The sequence below is a fragment of the Leguminivora glycinivorella genome, chromosome 4, assembly GCF_023078275.1.
Source record: "Leguminivora glycinivorella isolate SPB_JAAS2020 chromosome 4, LegGlyc_1.1, whole genome shotgun sequence".
Lineage (NCBI taxonomy): Eukaryota > Metazoa > Arthropoda > Insecta > Lepidoptera > Tortricidae > Leguminivora > Leguminivora glycinivorella.
The window spans coordinates 16243235-16260985 of NC_062974.1; the positions used below are offsets into that span (position 1 = coordinate 16243235).

General features: G+C 38.4%; 4 protein-coding genes across 4 annotated transcripts; all 4 read left to right on the forward strand.

Moving 5' to 3' along the window:
- The first annotated feature begins 723 nt into the window (after positions 1 to 723).
- LOC125225565 (venom serine protease inhibitor-like) lies at positions 724 to 4045 on the forward strand. Its single transcript, XM_048129323.1, has 4 exons — positions 724 to 881; positions 1899 to 2090; positions 3395 to 3580; positions 3888 to 4045. The coding sequence occupies exons 1-4, from the start codon at positions 812 to 814 to the stop codon at positions 3893 to 3895; spliced, it is 456 nt and encodes a 151-aa protein (XP_047985280.1). The 5' UTR covers positions 724 to 811; the 3' UTR covers positions 3896 to 4045.
- Positions 4046 to 4981: 936 nt separating this feature from the next.
- Positions 4982 to 6602, forward strand: LOC125225848. The gene is made up of 3 exons (XM_048129719.1): positions 4982 to 5109; positions 5702 to 5830; positions 6109 to 6602. Exons 1-3 carry the CDS (start codon positions 5063 to 5065, stop codon positions 6299 to 6301), a joined length of 369 nt encoding a protein of 122 aa, XP_047985676.1. The 5' UTR covers positions 4982 to 5062; the 3' UTR covers positions 6302 to 6602.
- Positions 6603 to 7613: 1011 nt separating this feature from the next.
- LOC125225397 lies at positions 7614 to 13051 on the forward strand. The gene is made up of 6 exons (XM_048129100.1): positions 7614 to 7826; positions 9623 to 9659; positions 10487 to 10830; positions 11038 to 11252; positions 11489 to 11687; positions 12581 to 13051. Exons 1-6 carry the CDS (start codon positions 7787 to 7789, stop codon positions 12802 to 12804), a joined length of 1059 nt encoding a protein of 352 aa, XP_047985057.1. The 5' UTR covers positions 7614 to 7786; the 3' UTR covers positions 12805 to 13051.
- Positions 13052 to 14865: 1814 nt separating this feature from the next.
- Positions 14866 to 17098, forward strand: LOC125225446. Its single transcript, XM_048129178.1, has 2 exons — positions 14866 to 15237; positions 15694 to 17098. Exons 1-2 carry the CDS (start codon positions 15118 to 15120, stop codon positions 16840 to 16842), a joined length of 1269 nt encoding a protein of 422 aa, XP_047985135.1. The 5' UTR covers positions 14866 to 15117; the 3' UTR covers positions 16843 to 17098.
- Positions 17099 to 17751: the final 653 nt, after the last annotated feature.

The window sequence follows — 17751 nt, forward strand, 5'->3', positions numbered from 1 at the left end:
TCGAGGCCAAGAGCGAGTCGGACGCACCCTCCGACGAAGGTTCCGTACAATAAACTTTTACCGATAAATGCATAGTTTTTCGAACTTGTAGGGTTGCGTACCTCAAAATGGAATGTTGAATGAAACACATTGCTACAAATGCGGAATTTTCGGGGAATAAAATCTGGGGGCACGGTAGTGCCCCAGCCAAGTCGGGCGCGAAGCAAAAACACTGCCGTACCATCCTTTACTGAAACCATTTCGCCGCATTTTCAGGCCCCTATTTAAGAACCTGAAGGGTACACAAGGGTACAAAACCAGGTGCTCCATGACACCATTGCACCAATCTGTCGCCAGAACCGCTACACTTCAACGGCCAAGTCACACAACTTTAACTATAATAATAAAGAAATCGCAGTAAGGAACCTTTGACTTGGCAGGACTTTGTCTAGATTTCATTACTTTTTAGAGATAAACAAGCAGCTCCATCGAGACTTGGCTAGTTTTTTACAGAATGTTTTTGGTGGGATATAGACTTATCTTGACATCTTTTATGTAGGGTTTTAAAGATCTATTGCACGACCCTGTATGAGACGAATAACAGTACGGGAGTAGAAACTATTTTACGGTACCCTAATTTTTTGCTAAAACGTATATGTTTGTCACGATTTTAATAATAACAATTCCCGTTCGGTCGCTATTATTCACAATATCACACATTAAAGATAAAACAAACATGGACGGTTTATAAACCACTACAAGTGTAAAATCTGGTTGTGGTGCAACTAGTATTGTAACATCTTCACAACTCGCTAGTCGTGTCTTAGTCAAAATGGCTCGCGTTTTGTATCTTGCCTGTATTTTATATTTTATTGTTTTCGTCTCCGCTTCATCAGATGACTGTAAGTTAACTAATTATTTCTTTCTTAATTATGTGGAATTTATATTTTATGAAACAGTTTTTGATTTTCTGGTTAACTCGAATTTAACAAGAACCGAGGTGCTTCCTGTTAATGAATCTAACGACGCCGACGTGTCGAATTTAACGGAAAACAAGAAACGGTTACCTGTACCAAGAACTATTTAATACGGGACTGACAAAGCCCATACAATAAAGGCACCCCTGAAATATATGGGCCTTATAGGCTTAAAACTAGATGGCGCTGTTTCGCAGCCTGGCTGTGGCCAAAATCATATTTTCTCCAAATATTTTTGCATGTTTTTATTTTTTATAAGAACAAATGACATATTTTTTTACTTTAATATCATGAATATGATATCACGTCAATACACAGAACTTAATTTAGATAGAAGAAACAAATTCATATATTTGTATAGGGGCCGAGCGTGTCAAATTTTGTACTGAAGTTGATTCTTGCCTGTAATTTTAAATATGTCTCAGGCTCTTGATTGTTCATAATTTTTGTGTTGTTGCAATTGAACATCACGTAACGAGGCATTTTTTATGTTTTGGTTGACTTCAACTTACAAAAATTGACGCCCGAAAGCTGCAAGCTGCGAGTAAAGACGGACAACTCAGTGGATTTCACTGAGTTCATTTGACACGCTAAGTAGATACGTTTGCTTGATCTATGGTATATATGACATCTGTGCGTCAATACATATTTTGATAAAAGTAAATTTGTAGGCATCATCAGTGTAGTTATGATAGTATTTAATAGGTGGCGCTAAAAAATGGAGGTACGATTCTTTGTATGAAGATTGTAAATCCTATATAAATCATCCTTGCCTGTACATTAAAATTTGTCATTACATCCCAAATGAACTTGGCACCCACTTACCTACATCTCAATTCTTCTATCGGCGAAGTTTACAACGACCTTTTAATATTAAATTTGGCTTTCATAACACCATTTTTTTTCTCCACACCAACTTACAATATTTTTTTTTCTTCTCAGCAAAACAGTGCAAAGGATCGCATGAAATATACATTGACTGTCCAGCCGGTCAATGTAACCCAAAAACATGTCAAGAACTGGTGACTCCATCAGGTTGTCCAAGAATAATACCTCCGTGCCCAGGAGGTTGCGTTTGCGAAGATGGTTATTTAAGAGATAAGAATGGAAAATGCATACCGAAATCACAGTGTTGTAAGTTCACTTGGATAAAAAAGTTTTAGGAAAAGTAATTTGTTTTCAAAGTTGTTGTTCAACCGCACATATCAATATTGATACCCGAGCAAGCGAAAGATTCCAATATTCAGAATGTGGAATCTTGAGCGTTGCATTTTAAGGCACGTAGGACAAACAAATGTTGCCACCTAGTGAAACAATTTTTTTCACTTTATCAACAAAAGGAAAATACTAAATGCAATGTAAAACATGAAACTTAGTCAAATTCGTCAATGTTCAAACATTTATGATTCAAAATCGTCAATTACGCGTCAATTCTACAATTCATCGCAGCTTTGGGCGTCAAGTTAAAATTCGTATGAGATTTCTTTGCTCTCTTGTGGTTAAAATACTACTTTGCTATTCGTTTTTGAAGTATCAAGAGAGCCTAACTTTTCCTGTGGGTGTGGTGAAAAGTATTTTTCACATGCCAGATTCATTAAAAGTCATAATTTAAAGTTAATTTATCCTTTTAGAAATCTGTTCTGTTTTCGTATTTTTTAACCGCCTTCCAAATCTCAAGGGAAGGGGTTCTCAATTCGTCTGTTTTTTTTTTTAATGTTTGTTCCTTGATATCTCCGTCGTTACTGGACCGATTTTGAAATTTTTTTTTTTTATTGAATGTATATGTATACAGATTGGTCCCATTTTTCTCAGAACCCAGTTCTGATGATGGGATCCTGGAGAAATCGAGGGAACTCCTCAAATCTGAAAGGCATACATATAGTGATTTTTGTGTTTTTAAAAGAACAGCATGCATTTACGTACGGAATAGTGACATTTGGTGCAGTGGAACTCCTGATGATGGTCAGAATGGAACTCCTCAAATCTGAACGGCACACTTATAGTGACTTTGGTATTTTTATAAGAATAGCACGCACTTACGTCCAGAACAGTGACATTTGGTGCAGTGGAACTGCTGATGATGGTCAGAACGGAACTCCTCAAATCTGAACGGCACACTTATAGTGACTTTGGTATTTTTATAAGAACAGCATGCACTTACGTCCAGAACAGTGACATTTGGTGCAGTGGAACTGCTGATGAAGAGTGAGCCGCCCCTGGTTAGAGTTCCGTTCTGATAATCATTCTCATCTGTAAGTACTTCAGAATCATCCAAATTTCAAAATTAGTTCAGAAATGACGGAGATATCGAATAACAAACATTAAAAAATATACAGACGAATTGATAACATAATCCAACATTTGAAAATATTGATCACCAGAACCCCAAAGGAAGGCGGTTTTTTTTTCTTAAAAATTATTTGTTCTTTATTTTACAGCTCCAAAATGCACGGGAGCAAATGAAGTGTACGAATGCCGCTCAAAATACCAATGGGAAGACTGTGCCGATAGGTTCAACTCTCCTCCGTTCAACCCTGGCACTGCCGCCGATGAAGTGTGCAGATGTTATTGCAAACGCGATACCTGGAGGTATAATGGAAAATGTGTCTCGGCGCAAAATTGTCGTAAGTGTTTACAGTTTTTCCTAATATAGTAATTTAACATTAGGTCTATTTTTATTCCAAAATGATATGATATAGACCTACAATTAAAAAAAACGTTGAAAAAAATTTAATTTTCCTCTACCGCTTTAACTAAGATTTTTTTTATACTTCATGGTGACAAACAAGCATAAGGCCCGCCTGGTGAAAAGCAGTCTCCGTAGCCTATGGACGCTTACAGCTCCAGAGTTGACTCACGCATTGCCGACCCTGAAGAATCTGCGTACCTAATTTAATTTTGACATGTAAAACAGTTTTTTTTTTGTTTCAGCCCAATAAATGGCGGTAACCTTCACTACTTCCATCTTCATGACGTCGTATGCGATGAGTACGGAAGATCATGATAGAATGTAATAAAGGGTCGTTTTGTTTTCATCCTTTGTGTCATTGATACGTATTATACATAATATATTATCCTTAAAATACTGAGTCTTGTTTCATTGGATTGCCTCTGTATGTGGTCTGCTAGGTACCAGTGCTGGTTAGTGTTTTCAGATTATCCGATCCGATATCGGGTGTAGAAAGGATGTCAAAGATAGCGCGGGCGCATTGAATATATTAAAAAAAAAAATGGTTCCACATCCGATATCGGATGGGTCCAAGATCGGACTGAAACTGCCCTGTTATACCTAACCTACATGAAAGCATAAGTTAAAGATAGAAGATCAGGAATCCCTTCCCAAATCCCTGTATACTGGGAAATCGTGATTGACTTTTGTATACCTATTTATTTACTGAAGACAACAGTCAAAAGTTGTTAATATTTCGAACCTGGGATGATGAACCGGATGCAACTATGTGTAATCCTAATCTAAGGATTGTCAAATCAGCTTCTTTTTAAGAACTGTCAAAACGAATTTGAACGACTTGCTAATATGGAATTTACATAGAAGCGAAATGATAGGTCTATGGGAATTTATATGAAATCGAATTGAGTGACGTCACGGTCAACTCAGTTACTTTATATATTTCTACCCGACTTATTAAAAAGAAATTGGATTAAAAAATAACTTCTGTCCATGTTTTTCTTATAATTATCTAATGCTTTATTTCGTGCATGGTATAAAATATTTTATTTTAACTACAGTCAAGTTCCCTATTCTAGGGCATAGACAACATATTTCTGCTTCCGTACCACCTCTTTGCTCTTCGCAAAAATGCAACTGGCACAAAACACTAGTCAACTCTTGACAAAAAAAATCTAAATTTGTCAGTTTTATAATTTTTTATACCTAAATCACACAAAAATACAAAAAATTCTATAAAAATTCAAATTTTCATAAAAATTGGAAAATACAACTGAGAAATACTAAAAAGTATCACGGTTAGTACTAGTGGGTTTGAAGGCGGTCATAATTATTTATCATAACTTGATGAGAAAGTATTTTATTATTTTTCTTTTGTAGTTTTGCAAGTATTTGCTGAATTGGTCTGCGCTTCTGCCTAATGTCTGTATTACCTCGAGGTTACGAATGCTGCCGGCCGTGTCCTAGGTATTTGTTTATTTTTATTTTATTCTTGGCCTACCTGAAAGCTGAAGCTCACTTGTCTGAAGCGAAGAAATACTTCGTTCATAAGATTTTTTTCAATGCTTTATTTTGTTACTCTCATACTAGTAAATAGAACATTACTAAAAAGTAGAATATGCGTAACTTTACCAGCGTAACCATAGGGTTCTAATTTTGTTATTCAATATATTCATATTCATTTTATTGGTAATAAATATGAATATATTGAATCACAAAATTGTAGGTATTACCTGTTATCTACAAGCTGTAAGTTTGATCTACAAAGCATAGATAATGATGATGATGTGATCCTGTTATCCCTCATTAGGGGCATAGGGCTCTCAGAAGAATCTTCCACTTTTCACGATGCTGGGCGACTATTTCTAGCTGCTTCCAGCCTAGTCCACTTGCGCCAGCATCCTTCTCCACTGATCACCTCCACGTGGTACAAGGCCGTCCCGTTATGCATTGACCTGTATATATTATATCTTTACTTGCATTGTCACTATTGCTCCCTGCTGTCTACGCTAAGCGTTTTCAGTCTGACCTTGTCTTGTCATCACATGTCTTTTTATAGGTACGGCTGCGTACGCGGCGAGTACAGCATCTACTACAAACGGCCGCGCTACGGGCAGCCCCGCCCTCAGCCGTTCACAAGGGAGTGTGCCTGTTACTGCAGTGGACCCACTAACGCTCCAATGGAACAGTACGTTTATTTGCTCCTCTCCTCAAAGACCTCGCTACCGACAGCCCCAGCCGTTGCCGTTCAAAAGGCAATTTGCCTGCTACTGAACCCCTTAACACAATGGAAGATGGAACAGTATATTCATTGTGATAAGTATTTTTTTTTGTAATGCACGAACTTAAGGGCTCATTACAAGGTCCTGTTTTGACATCATTAATTTTTTACAAAAGATAAATAAACTATCCGCTCCCCATCTTTGTTCGACCTACAGAAAAATAAACAATCCATCCTTTATCCAGGCCATGCCGCTACGACATGCCATGCAAGGCGCACTGCTTCAATCACGGCGCGTGCACGCGGCCCAGCGGACGCTACGCCCGCACCGTGTGGTACCCTGGCGAGTGCTGCCCCGCCGTCTCCCCCTGCCAGACCTTCACCTGTCCCAGCCCGCCCTACCATCCGTGCTGCTTCCAGACGTGCAATAAGTTCTGAGCCCTACCTATACGGGCTGAGCATTGTGAAGTGATTTATGATATGCGTCTGTCTGCTGCTTCTTGACGTGCAATCAGTTTTGATAGGTCCTGCCTATACGGGCTGAGCATTATGAGGTGATGTCGTGCTTGCATATGGGTCCTATCTACAAGGGCTGAGTATTGTTCGGAGATGTGCGTCTGTAGCGTTGGACAACGTTTACAGAAATATGAAATCCAGTTTCGTGTGACTATTGAGTTTTGCAACTTATTATGATTTGAAATATATGTTTGTTTTTGGGTATTTAAATACCTGACTAACATTTGATCTCTTTCATTTAATGCATTTTATCTCTTTCATTCAGTGTTGGGTTCGAGACAAAGACTCTACATTACATCCATTGATAATATCTTCCCCATTCAGAATGTGATGCTCTCCAGCAACCCCACTTTGCATTTTAGGTTTTTTTATTATACGAGGATTTAGTACACAATAGGTGCTGAATTTGTACTTACTTGAAATAATTTGTACCCCTTTAGTTTAGGAGTAAAAGCCAAATGAAATTGGGGTTGCTGGAGAGGATCCTCCCAGCAACCCCCTACTTATGCCATAATTTTGTAACTTTTTAGTACGAAACCCTAAAGACCCAAAATGTAAAGTGGGGTTGCTGCAGAGCATCACATCATTTAGAATCGTAGTGAAAGCGTAGCCAAGAACTCTAATAATTACATATGGTTTCAAATTATTTTCATATGTATTGATAATTCTACTTACTATTTATCTTGGCAGCAAGAACATAGTCGTAAAAGTCTGGAGATTATTTCTACGCTTATTAGCCGAGGTAAAAAATGCTTTTTGTCTACGATGACAGGTCGACAAGTCAGTTCGATCATCAATCCATCACAACACAGCTTTACCCTGCCCAAACATAATAAGCATAACAGCCATTGAATTTCAGTAGGTAGGTATTGCTTTGACATTCGGGGCGCGAGATTACTGTAAATATTTGTAGGAGTTTTCCATAGTTGTTACGACGTTTATACGTGGTGTATCTAGTAGGTACAAAATACTAATGCCGCAACACAATTCATACATAATATTACAGTATTTATTACTAATTGAAAAAAAAAAACCTGGCAAACGATTGCATCCGCCCACATAACTATGAAATAGTGTAAACCCAAGTTTTAAATTGTAGGCAATATTCGTATGGTCTCTTTTGCTCGATACTGTTTCAGCTGAAGCGTGAGCGAGATAGCTTGAATGTTTAGTTTCAAGTTTCAAGGTTGATTTCCTAAACCAGGTTTCAGACTAGGCGACTTTTGAGAGTAGTTCTCGCGCGCTTTTTGCAAACATTGGCCGGTCGAAGTTGCGCACTGCAAATTTTCCGGATTTTTATTATTTTTGAAGAAAAAACGTATAAACGTGATATTTTATTAACCTGTTTACCGGGCCTTTGTTAAAAACACTAATGCTAAAGTCGCAAATGATCCGTACCGAATAATTATGAAGATTTTTGCTACTTTGTTGATTGTTGGCGTATTTGGTAAGTTTTATTGTTACAAGCTGATTACAAAGTTTGAATTTTTTTTTATAATATTAAAAAGATTTTTTAAATCTATAATGTTGTTAATGTTGTATTGATAAGCTTTCAAAGTTCAGAACAACTTAAGAAGAAAATAAATTTTCTCTATATATTTATTGTAATTCTGCGATTTTGTTTCTATACCTACAGATATTCCAGATAATATATTTAAAATAAGTCTATTAAAAACGAAAGTTGGTGAATTCACCCCGCAATTTTCACTTTTACATTTTTTATGCTTACCGTAAGACTGAAGCTTACAGTGCTCTAGTGTTATAGTTTAGTTCAGTGGTGGGCAAAGTACTGTACCTACTTTTACCCGCGAAAGGTTTAATCCGGCCCTCCACCGGTCCTTCAGAATTGTGTGTGTGGCATGGCATGTGGCAGCATTGTATTGGGTTGGTAAGAAAGTAATGAGCGAATCATAACCAATATTGTAATTTTTATTTAATTTATTGTTTTAATCATTTATCAAAAATATAACGGCCTTCGTTATCTACTACTTGTCTCCATCGTTCTGGTAAAGAATGAATAGCATCGGCGAAGAAGTTCTTAGGTTTAGATTCAAAAAACTCAGCTATGTACTGTCGTAGATGGGCTTGATCATCGAACTTTTTTTCATTCAAGGCATTGCTTAGCGATCTGAACAATGCGTAATCCGTAGGTGCCAAGTCTGGAGAGTACGGTGGATGAGGTATCACTTTCCAACCTAGCTCCAATAGCTTTAGCCGAGTCACTTTTGCAATGTGTGGGCGAGCATTGCCGTGTAAGAAAAAAACTTTAACATGCTGTGGACGATTCTGACAGATTTTTTGGTTTAAATTTTCAAGCTGATTACAGTATACTGATGCGGTAACAGTCATTCCACTTGGTGGGAGTTCCCAGTGAATAATACCATGAATATCCCACCAAACGGACAGCATAACTTTTTTCGGGTGAGGCTCTGTTTTTGGTGCCTCTATTCCTTTTTCGTTTGGAGCTAGCCACTGACGTTTGCGTGTGTGATTTATATATAAGACCCATTTTTCATCTCCAGTGATAAGATGGTCCAACCAGTTGAATGTGCGGCGAAAAGACAGAAGTTGTATGCAGATATCGGCACGGCGGTTTAGTTGATCTCTATCAAGTTCGTGCGGTATCCAAACACTGTATTTGTAGTTTTTTCCCAACTCGTGTAAATGTGTTTCTATGGTGACATGAGAGCAGCCTAACTCGGTAGCAAGAGTACGACTCGTTAGCCTCGGATCTCCTTCAATTAAGGTTTTTAATTTGGCTACATCAATCTTCACCGGTCGACCAGACTTAGGTTGATCTGATAATGAAAAGTCGCCACTACGAAACCACTGGAACCATCGTTTCGCCGTGGTCTCAGATACAACTTCAGGAACAACACGCTGACATATATTACGCACTGCTTCGGCGGCTGAATGGCCAGACTGAAATTCATATAGTAAGCAATGCCTTACATGCACTTTTAATTCGTCCATTTTCTTCCTTATATTAGCTCGGCGACAGCTAGTGAATGACTGACGAGAAACTGTGCGACTCGCCCTTTATATACTTTCGACCATAGAAGATTCTAGAACTCTCTCAAAAATTTTATGTGGAATTCAATCGATCGCTCATTACTTTCTTACCAACCCAATAATAAAAATACATTTTTGGTTCTTAAAACTCCCTCCAACTTTGGCCCGAAATAAAAAATTGTCCACCACTGGTTTAGTTTATATTTTGTACTAACTTTGTAAAACTTTCAGGAGCTCTAGGCCGTCGCACGGACATAGACATCAACAGGTTAGTGTTGACGCACTTGGCTTGGCACGCTCGCGACACTCGCATTCGCTCGCAGTTACATCTGCTACAATAATCGACGCTTCCATCATCTCTCCAAATAACATTCAAATGTATTTACATTGCACATGTGCGGGGCTACGGCATGTTATACTTTTAAGAGTAGAATTTCATTTAGGAAGATGGGATAAAAATAATGGTACCTAGATCATAATAATTTTCTAATCTTTTTAGGGTTCCGTACCAAAAATGGCCAAAATGAAAGGGGGCCAAACTGTAAATTTCAAGTTACTAGATCAAGTGGGGTATCGTTAGAACGAGATCAAATTGAACGTAAATAAACTATTTTTTATAATTTTTTTGTAAAAAAAAAGAATTTTGAAGGAAAATGTAAAAAAAAAAAATTATTATGTAGTAGTGAGTAACAGCAACTAAGTATGTATTTTAAATCTGCAACACACAAAGTAACAAATTACTTATAACCAAAATACCTACTTTGTTCTGTTTTGATTACACTTACGAACCGAAACTGTTTGTTTACTTAAAGATCTTAGCGCAATTTATCAGCATCTCGGTGAAATGTGGATAGTAGAAACTGTAAATAAATCGAGATATAATTTATCAGGGAAATATTTCACCGATAATAGTTTTCGATTGGACCGAAATAGTACCTGCGTCAATGCGCAATAGGTATTGCACAGAACGACTGAGTGGAACATTCCACGTTTGTAAATAGGTAAACTTCTTGGCTAAATATTTACAGGTTATTGAAGTGGCGTCGATAGATAAGGAACTAAACAGACTAAAATATCACCTGCGTCTGTTTTCAGAGTTAAACAGATCTCAAATCAAGTGCCACTCGAAAAGTTGCAAGAAAATACAATACTAAGGAGCAATGATTATGACGATCATAGCAGCTGGTACCAGCGCGCGCCGGTACCCCCTACTTATGCCGCAGAAACCTCCAAGACTCCGGTCAAAGTCCACCAACCACGCGAAGACCCGCGACTGTACTACCAGTCTGATGCGTATCTTAACGAGCATGTTAGGGAAAAAGTGAATGAAGAGGTGACTTTCGTGTATCCTGGCAGAGATGTCGTGCGAGCTGGTGAACGGGCGGAGCTTTCTCGAATACGGTCTAAAGACGTGGACAGTTTTGCTGCTCAGGCTCACGGTAGGTGGTACTGATTGATTTTTTTAAAACCCAAGAGTACTTAGTAGGTTTTTATTTTCAACTACAATCCTCATAGCTACATACAACTGGACCTTGAAACGTTTATTACCGTGAGCCGAAAGTTTACTTAGGCGCAGAACTAACCAAACTTTTATTACTCGTAGGTACCCAATTTTTTTAAGTACATTCTTGGATATATTTTTACAGATGTTAGCATATGTGTAAAATGCCCACATGACCTAACATTGGTAGCAAAAGCGTCATCAGGACGAGTCGTGCTGCAGAGCCCAACTCTTCGAGCATGCTCGGGACGGAAAGCATCAAGAAATGCAAGATTTGTGCACATGTACGGACCGAAGATTGGCTCTTTGCTGGAACAAGGGTCTCACATGATCGTTGGTCGGATAATGTATAAAAACAAGGTAAGGGTTGCAGCCATATAGGTCAAATAGATAATTAGATATACGCAGCAATTTTATTTTTTAATCTACATCAATGGCAAACGAGTATACGGCCAGCCAGATGGTAAGCCTATGAACGCCTGAAACTCCAAATACTTAAGACTATGTTAGAAGCCTTAAACATATTAATATTACATATACTCGTATAGGTAACTCATACGAGGTATTCTTTACATTAGTATTCTTTTTTCTTTCAGAATCTCCAGCTATGTAAAATGCAGGTGCACGTCGTCACCCAAGGTTGTGTGACACCGAAGCACTTGGTAGCCCACTGCTGGGACCAGAACAAGCAATGTAACTTCACTTGCGCCAACAAACACCTCGAGCTGAGTGGGCCGACGACGCAAGTGTGTGGGGACGGTCTGCGGTGGAAAGGAGACCTTCCGGTTTGCAAAGGTGGAGTACCTAAATCATATATCCTTAATAATAAAAAAGAGGATCGAGCATTATAGAGAGTTACTGTCTTTTGAACCTCAGTTTTGACAATTTGGCCTATATTGTTAGCTTGATATGTGTTAAAATGTCAAATATTAATATTAGCGCCACCTAGCTGAGCGTACCTCAAAGTTGTAATGCCATCTAGGCCACCGTACCTTTTTCTGTATGGTACTGAGGTACCTACGTTTTTTTCTTAGACTTTATCTGTCTATACGGAGTTACATGTCTTTGATAGTAATAATAGGTCTTTGCATCTATAACAGATGATTTAAGCAGCATCCTTGCGACACTTACGTTTGTGGCTATATAGTCCAATTCGAGATAGGATCCTTTGACCACACACGGCAGCTGTATGCTTCCCCCTTCGGGCCTTCCCCAGGTGGGCCGGGGTTAGACGCTTGCTCGTGACGCCTCATGCGTTTATTATATAGGTATCCTTACTATTGAGTAAATCTTCCTTCGCCTTCATCTGGATAACCCTGTTGGCCTGCGTCTTTCAAGCATTGTATATAACAAGATAGGATCTCTATAGTGTTATATCCTCCTTGCGTTATCCCGGCATTTTGCCACGGCTCATGGGAGCCTGGGGTCCTCTTTGACAACTAATCCCAAGATTTGGCGTAGGCACTAGTTTTTACGAAAGCGACTGCCATCTGACCTTCCAACCCGAAGTGTAAACTAGACCTTATCTTAGGATCTCTATAGTGTTATACTTACACAATGCTTATAAAATCTACGAGACTGTGTCCAGTAGTATGAGAGGTTATCCATGAGAGAGGCCCATCTATTTTATATGAACTCTTGGCTCTTGCTTACAGCTAAACAGGTGTTTTTTTTTTATCATTCCACAGCCAAGACATGGTGCGAGTTTCCCCCGCCGCCCGAGCGAGGACGCGTCAGCTGCCAAGGCGCTACAGTTGGCAACGGCAAAGGACTTGCGGAAGGCTCACGCTGCCGTGTCAAGTGTATGCGCGGCTTTAGAAGCACACGCGTGACGCCTGTTTGCCGCCGAGGCTCTTGGACGCACGCTCTCACCTGTGGGCTAATTCGAAAAAGGAATATCAAGCAATCTTAGATTTAATCTAGTAAATTTAACCAAATTACTTATTATTACATTGTGCAAACTTAAACCTGATGTAATTAAGTAATTAATAAGAAATGCATTCATATTTCCTCCATGTACTACAGTTTGTTCTGGTTCTGACGTAGAAGAGTCGACTCTTCTCTTTCCGCACAGACTCTAACACATCAACTCTGGGATTTTGTTCAGGTTTGTATTTATATAAAAATTTGGAAATAAAATAAAAATACATTAATACTGATTGCATTCTTTACTGTGACGTTATACCTACTTTAATTGCCAGAATAACATTTGTGAGTGTGCAAGGGAAAATGTCCCACTTTGTCGATTGCTATAAAGCCGCTTTGTCAGTTTATTCATATAAAGATACAAGTAACTCTCGCCTTAACCGCCAGAAATTTTTGATCGAGCGTGCTCGTGTCGCCACCGACAGGTATTGTACCACGCAGAGTAAGGTTGGCATAGTTATGGGAGTTATAAATGGGCTGTAAAAACCAAATCAGATCTTTGTCTTATTTATCAGACTATGGCGGAATGAGCTGGATATGTGATGTCTTATATATCAGGCTCTGGCGGTTAAAGGGTTAATGGTAACCGACAAAGTGGGACGTTTTACTAAACATACTCACATTTTTATAAACGATACTTTCATAACAATCATAAGTTAGCTCTCCCCATGCTCTCCCAGTCGTGTACAGTACAACCACAGTATAATAAAGAGTACTATCGTACAGTATGGCCACTCCCGCTCCCCGCTGAAAGTGCCGCCCACCCCCTCGGTTACCTCACAGTTACCGCCTGTCAAAAACGCGAACAGTCGACCTGTCATATCTCATACAAGCATGGTACGCGTTCACCTAGACGACCTTATTATATTTATTTATTTCCCATATAGGTATGCAAGATACACTTATGTCCGTCAGGTTTTTCCATACAACTAAAAGAACTTATAATCCAATTACGAATTGAACGGAATAAACGTAAATAAACTGCTGTCACAGTAACACGTGCAGCTCAAGTCAGGGGTTCTCATAGCAAGGGCCGAGAGAAAATCGAATTACTTTTAACTAGTTATTAACGGTCACTCTATTACATACTTAAAATCGTGAAGCGATCGAACACAATGACTGTTATATTATGTTATGATCCCATGCAAGTCAAGTCAATATAAAAATCGGTCCAAAATTGACGAAGTTCTGTCATATCAGATACTTACAAAACCAATAATTAAATTTATAACCACCATATTATCACCATCGCATTTGAAGACGGTTTTAATTAGCTATTAAAATTCACTTCCATACCTTGAATCACGGAAGTATAACTAAAGCACTTGAATGGTGCAATTTTTTTTATAGCACTGGCCACACTTTTGCTTACAATAATTCCGGCGATTCCGGCTAATTCAAAATAGGAATAAGAATGTGTGCTAGGAACGCGCCTTTTTCATATAATTGATCGCCAGTGTCCGAGATGTGGTACAACTTTACGACTTCAGCAGTGCAGACTATCTTTGTCTATGAATGAATAGTCAATACCAACATAACCGATGTTACCATAGACCAGACATTCTATTATCTTTGACCAACATACCACACGACCGGACCAAATTAAGGCCAGTCCACAAATCTGGATTTAAAACTAAAATCAACAAGATTCGACCCTAAACCGCTGTTGAAGCTAGGAACACACTACGCGGACGTCCGTCGTAAATCGACCGCGGACGGGAATCTGGACAATGGAAATACACATAACCGTGCAAACTATCGGTCGACGGACGCGGACGTGGCCTTGAGCGCACGGACGTCCGATCGAAATCTGGCTCTCTGGATGTTTTGTTCCGTGCACACTGATAGGTCGCGGTCGCGGTCGTTTTATGACGGACGTCCGCGTAGTATGTTCCTAGCTTAAACCTTGGTTTTGTATGAAGTATTTTTTTTTCTGCAAGTAGTTGTCTGAACGCTTTAATAATCGCCTGTGATTGGTTCCAACACGTAGTATCTTCTTAGTAGTTTGTGGTTCCAACTGTTCCAAGCTCTGTGGTACGTGATCATTCAGATCCCCTCGTGTAAAGCCATCTTTTACTTTTCTGCGGATGGTACTATTGTGAACGCTGTCACTGTCAACCATCGTTTAAATTAGGAAACAAGTTTGACATATCCAACCGTTACTATTTTAATTTTTTTGTCTCTGCACTGGAAGTTGTTAAAGTTCTAGTAGTAGTAAGTAGCTAAAAAAGTTATATGTGCGATGTTTAATGTGGCCTAGTGCAATTCGTTTAAGAAATTTATTATATGCACTAAGACAATGGGAAGCAACACCAGCAAAGTAACAAATGAAGCAGCTGTTCAGGTCCAAAAAAATGACACTAATATCAATTCAGATCCAAGGTCCCCTACACCAGAGATTTCGCGGACACCTGTACAGGTAATTATTATGTACTTATACATTTTTAGTTTAATGGTATATTTTAATAGTTTACACAGCCCAACAATAATGCTTTCCCGCCTTTAAAATTGTGGTAATTATTTATGGGAATATGGTTTTGTTTTAACAGTTCATATACATTCCATTCGGATTATACATAAAAACACACTCTTAAATAATTTCACGACTGTTTTTTTCTAAAAGAGCACATGAAACTGCTAAAGTTTTCCACTCTTACCAAATATGAGGTTGATATTAAACAAAATAATGGTATTGCAGTGATAGGTTGCTAACCCGTCGCTTTCACTACTGTTCTACAAAACCCGAAGGAGGAAGGGGTGATGAATTTATTTGCCCATTACCACACTGGTATAGTTTAAACTTTACATTGTGAAAGTCTATCTTAGCTTCATGTGTCCACTTAATTCAATTGTTTAAAATATACCTTTGTTACAGGGTAAAGGCGGATCAAAGCACAATATAACTAAAAATGTTGACTTACGGAAGACCTTTGAAAACGGCCAGGGCGAAGACAAGCTTATTCACAACAATCCCATTCTATCTGCTGTTATAAAAAATCACCTACAGTCTTATGATCCTCGCTCACCCACTCAGGACTTTGAGAGAACACCTATTGTTTTAGGATTGAACACTGAAGAACTGAAAGACAAAAATTTACTAAGAGCTGAAGCTATAGACAGTTGTGGCAGTCCTAGTTTGCACAATAATAGCTCAGCTGATGAAAGTTTTATCCCAAAATCTATTCCTGACATTGTTCCTAAAAACCTGTGTGATGGTTTCCTAAATCTGACTTTTAATGATACTATTAAGGATGTGGAAGAGCCGTTGGGCTCATCCACAGCTTCAAGTGACAGCATTGAAAATGCTACTAAGGACTGCATTGGCAAACCAAAAAAATTACTAGAGACAAACTTTGACTTTGATGAAAAAATAGAAGAAAGTATTGAAGAAGAATATGAAGAGGACAGTGAAGAATCAAAGAGCAACAATAATAATAGTGATGATGAACAGAAATTAATGAATTATGCTAAATTTAAAGTTTTACCTCAAGACCCAAGATCCCCCACTAATGGAATAGAAAGAACTCCTATTGTGATTTCAAAAGCAGAAGATAAGACTGATGACAATGTTGAAGATATGTCTGATGACACACTTATTAAGGTTCTGCAGAATACCAATGCAGAGCTAATTAATTGCATTACAAAAGGATCTGGGAAGAACTCAGATGGAATTCTCATCTATGAAGATGAAGAAGGACCCCATGAAACTCCCAAGAAATCTCGATCAGCGGGCTCAGGTGGCTCCAGGACTCCTTTGTCATGTATGAAAAATAAGGGGGAAAATGCCCATGGTCGCTCTAAATCTGCCAATACATTGTATGACAATAAATGCCCAATCACTGGCAAAAAAGTTTCACATATCCCAAGACTGAAATCATTATCAAAATCTAAATTTGTACCGGCAGCTAGTAGCACGTCCCTGAGAAGCATCTCAAAAGCTGTGGGAGTTATCGGAGATTGTGAAAACACTCCTCCACATTCCCATCGCGATAAATGGGATAAAGATACTAGCATTGTACTTTAAATTTAATGTTCTCATACTCTAATATAGTTTCATTTTTACTTTGTATCTAATAATTTAAAGATATGTAATTTATGTATAATTTCTGAAGCTTTTATAAATCAAATATTTTGCAATTATGGGGCACAAATACTTGGTTTCACTTTCTTGACTTTGGTTTATTGACTACGCATAATTTTGTCATTTTATAAATTAAATATTAATTGATACATTTAGTATGTTAATGCCAATTTTCTTTAATAAAACACCCTTACTACAACTTTTTTTTTCTTTAACATGTTGAACACCTGTAATGGTAGTAATGATACCTAGTTTTAATTTTATATAGTTTTAGTTACTCTAACAAAATATAGCATTAAGGCATGCACTATTGCACTGCCATCTTCTTTTGGTTTCACACTTTGCTGTGTGCCCGAAACGGAGAATGTGAGTTCAACCGACTATTACCGAGTGCCTCCAACGCACATAACTGAGTTCATACTAATTCACACAGGAACATTTCAAAATGCAGAACTCATAATGCGTTGAAGGCACTGGATGAAAGTCTGTACTTACTATGAACGCGTCTAGGTGCGTTGAAGGCACACTGGTGAAAGTAACGAAAATAGAAGCATTGGTGGCAGTGAATGGGTTATAAATAGTTCCGTTTTGTGACAATTGTTACGGCCAGAATACACGAAGCTAGTTTTAAAGCCAGGAAAGCAAACTACTAAAACTAGCATGTCTCGTGTGTATACAAAAAATGCTTGTTTCCAGACTAGTTAGAGCTAGAGCTAGAGACAGAGAGCGGACAGTTATAGCTTGGCATTCTATTGTTTGAGCTGGTAATAGGACTCAACTATATATTCGTAAACTACTCGATAAGCCCTTTCATTTGACCCCCCACACGGCATGGTTTGATGATGAATGGAG

Excerpts from the sequence above, each read along its gene's own strand:
- LOC125225565 (XM_048129323.1), top strand. The coding sequence starts at position 812 with ATGGCTCGCGTTTTGTATCTTGCCTGTATTTTATATTTTATTGTTTTC. Across the intron at positions 882-1,898 it reads CTCCGCTTCATCAGATGACT|CAAAACAGTGCAAAGGATCG; the intron begins GTAAGTTAACTA and ends TTTTCTTCTCAG. Across the intron at positions 2,091-3,394 it reads CATACCGAAATCACAGTGTT|CTCCAAAATGCACGGGAGCA; the intron begins GTAAGTTCACTT and ends TTTATTTTACAG.
- LOC125225848 (XM_048129719.1), top strand. The coding sequence starts at position 5,063 with ATGTCTGTATTACCTCGAGGTTACGAATGCTGCCGGCCGTGTCCTAG. Across the intron at positions 5,110-5,701 it reads TGCTGCCGGCCGTGTCCTAG|GTACGGCTGCGTACGCGGCG; the intron begins GTATTTGTTTAT and ends GTCTTTTTATAG. Across the intron at positions 5,831-6,108 it reads ACTAACGCTCCAATGGAACA|GCCATGCCGCTACGACATGC; the intron begins GTACGTTTATTT and ends TCCTTTATCCAG.
- LOC125225397 (XM_048129100.1), top strand. The coding sequence starts at position 7,787 with ATGAAGATTTTTGCTACTTTGTTGATTGTTGGCGTATTTG. Across the intron at positions 10,831-11,037 it reads TTTTGCTGCTCAGGCTCACG|ATGTTAGCATATGTGTAAAA; the intron begins GTAGGTGGTACT and ends ATATTTTTACAG. Across the intron at positions 11,688-12,580 it reads AGACCTTCCGGTTTGCAAAG|CCAAGACATGGTGCGAGTTT; the intron begins GTGGAGTACCTA and ends ATCATTCCACAG.
- LOC125225446 (XM_048129178.1), top strand. The coding sequence starts at position 15,118 with ATGGGAAGCAACACCAGCAAAGTAACAAATGAAGCAGCTGTTCAGGTC. Across the intron at positions 15,238-15,693 it reads TTTCGCGGACACCTGTACAG|GGTAAAGGCGGATCAAAGCA; the intron begins GTAATTATTATG and ends CCTTTGTTACAG.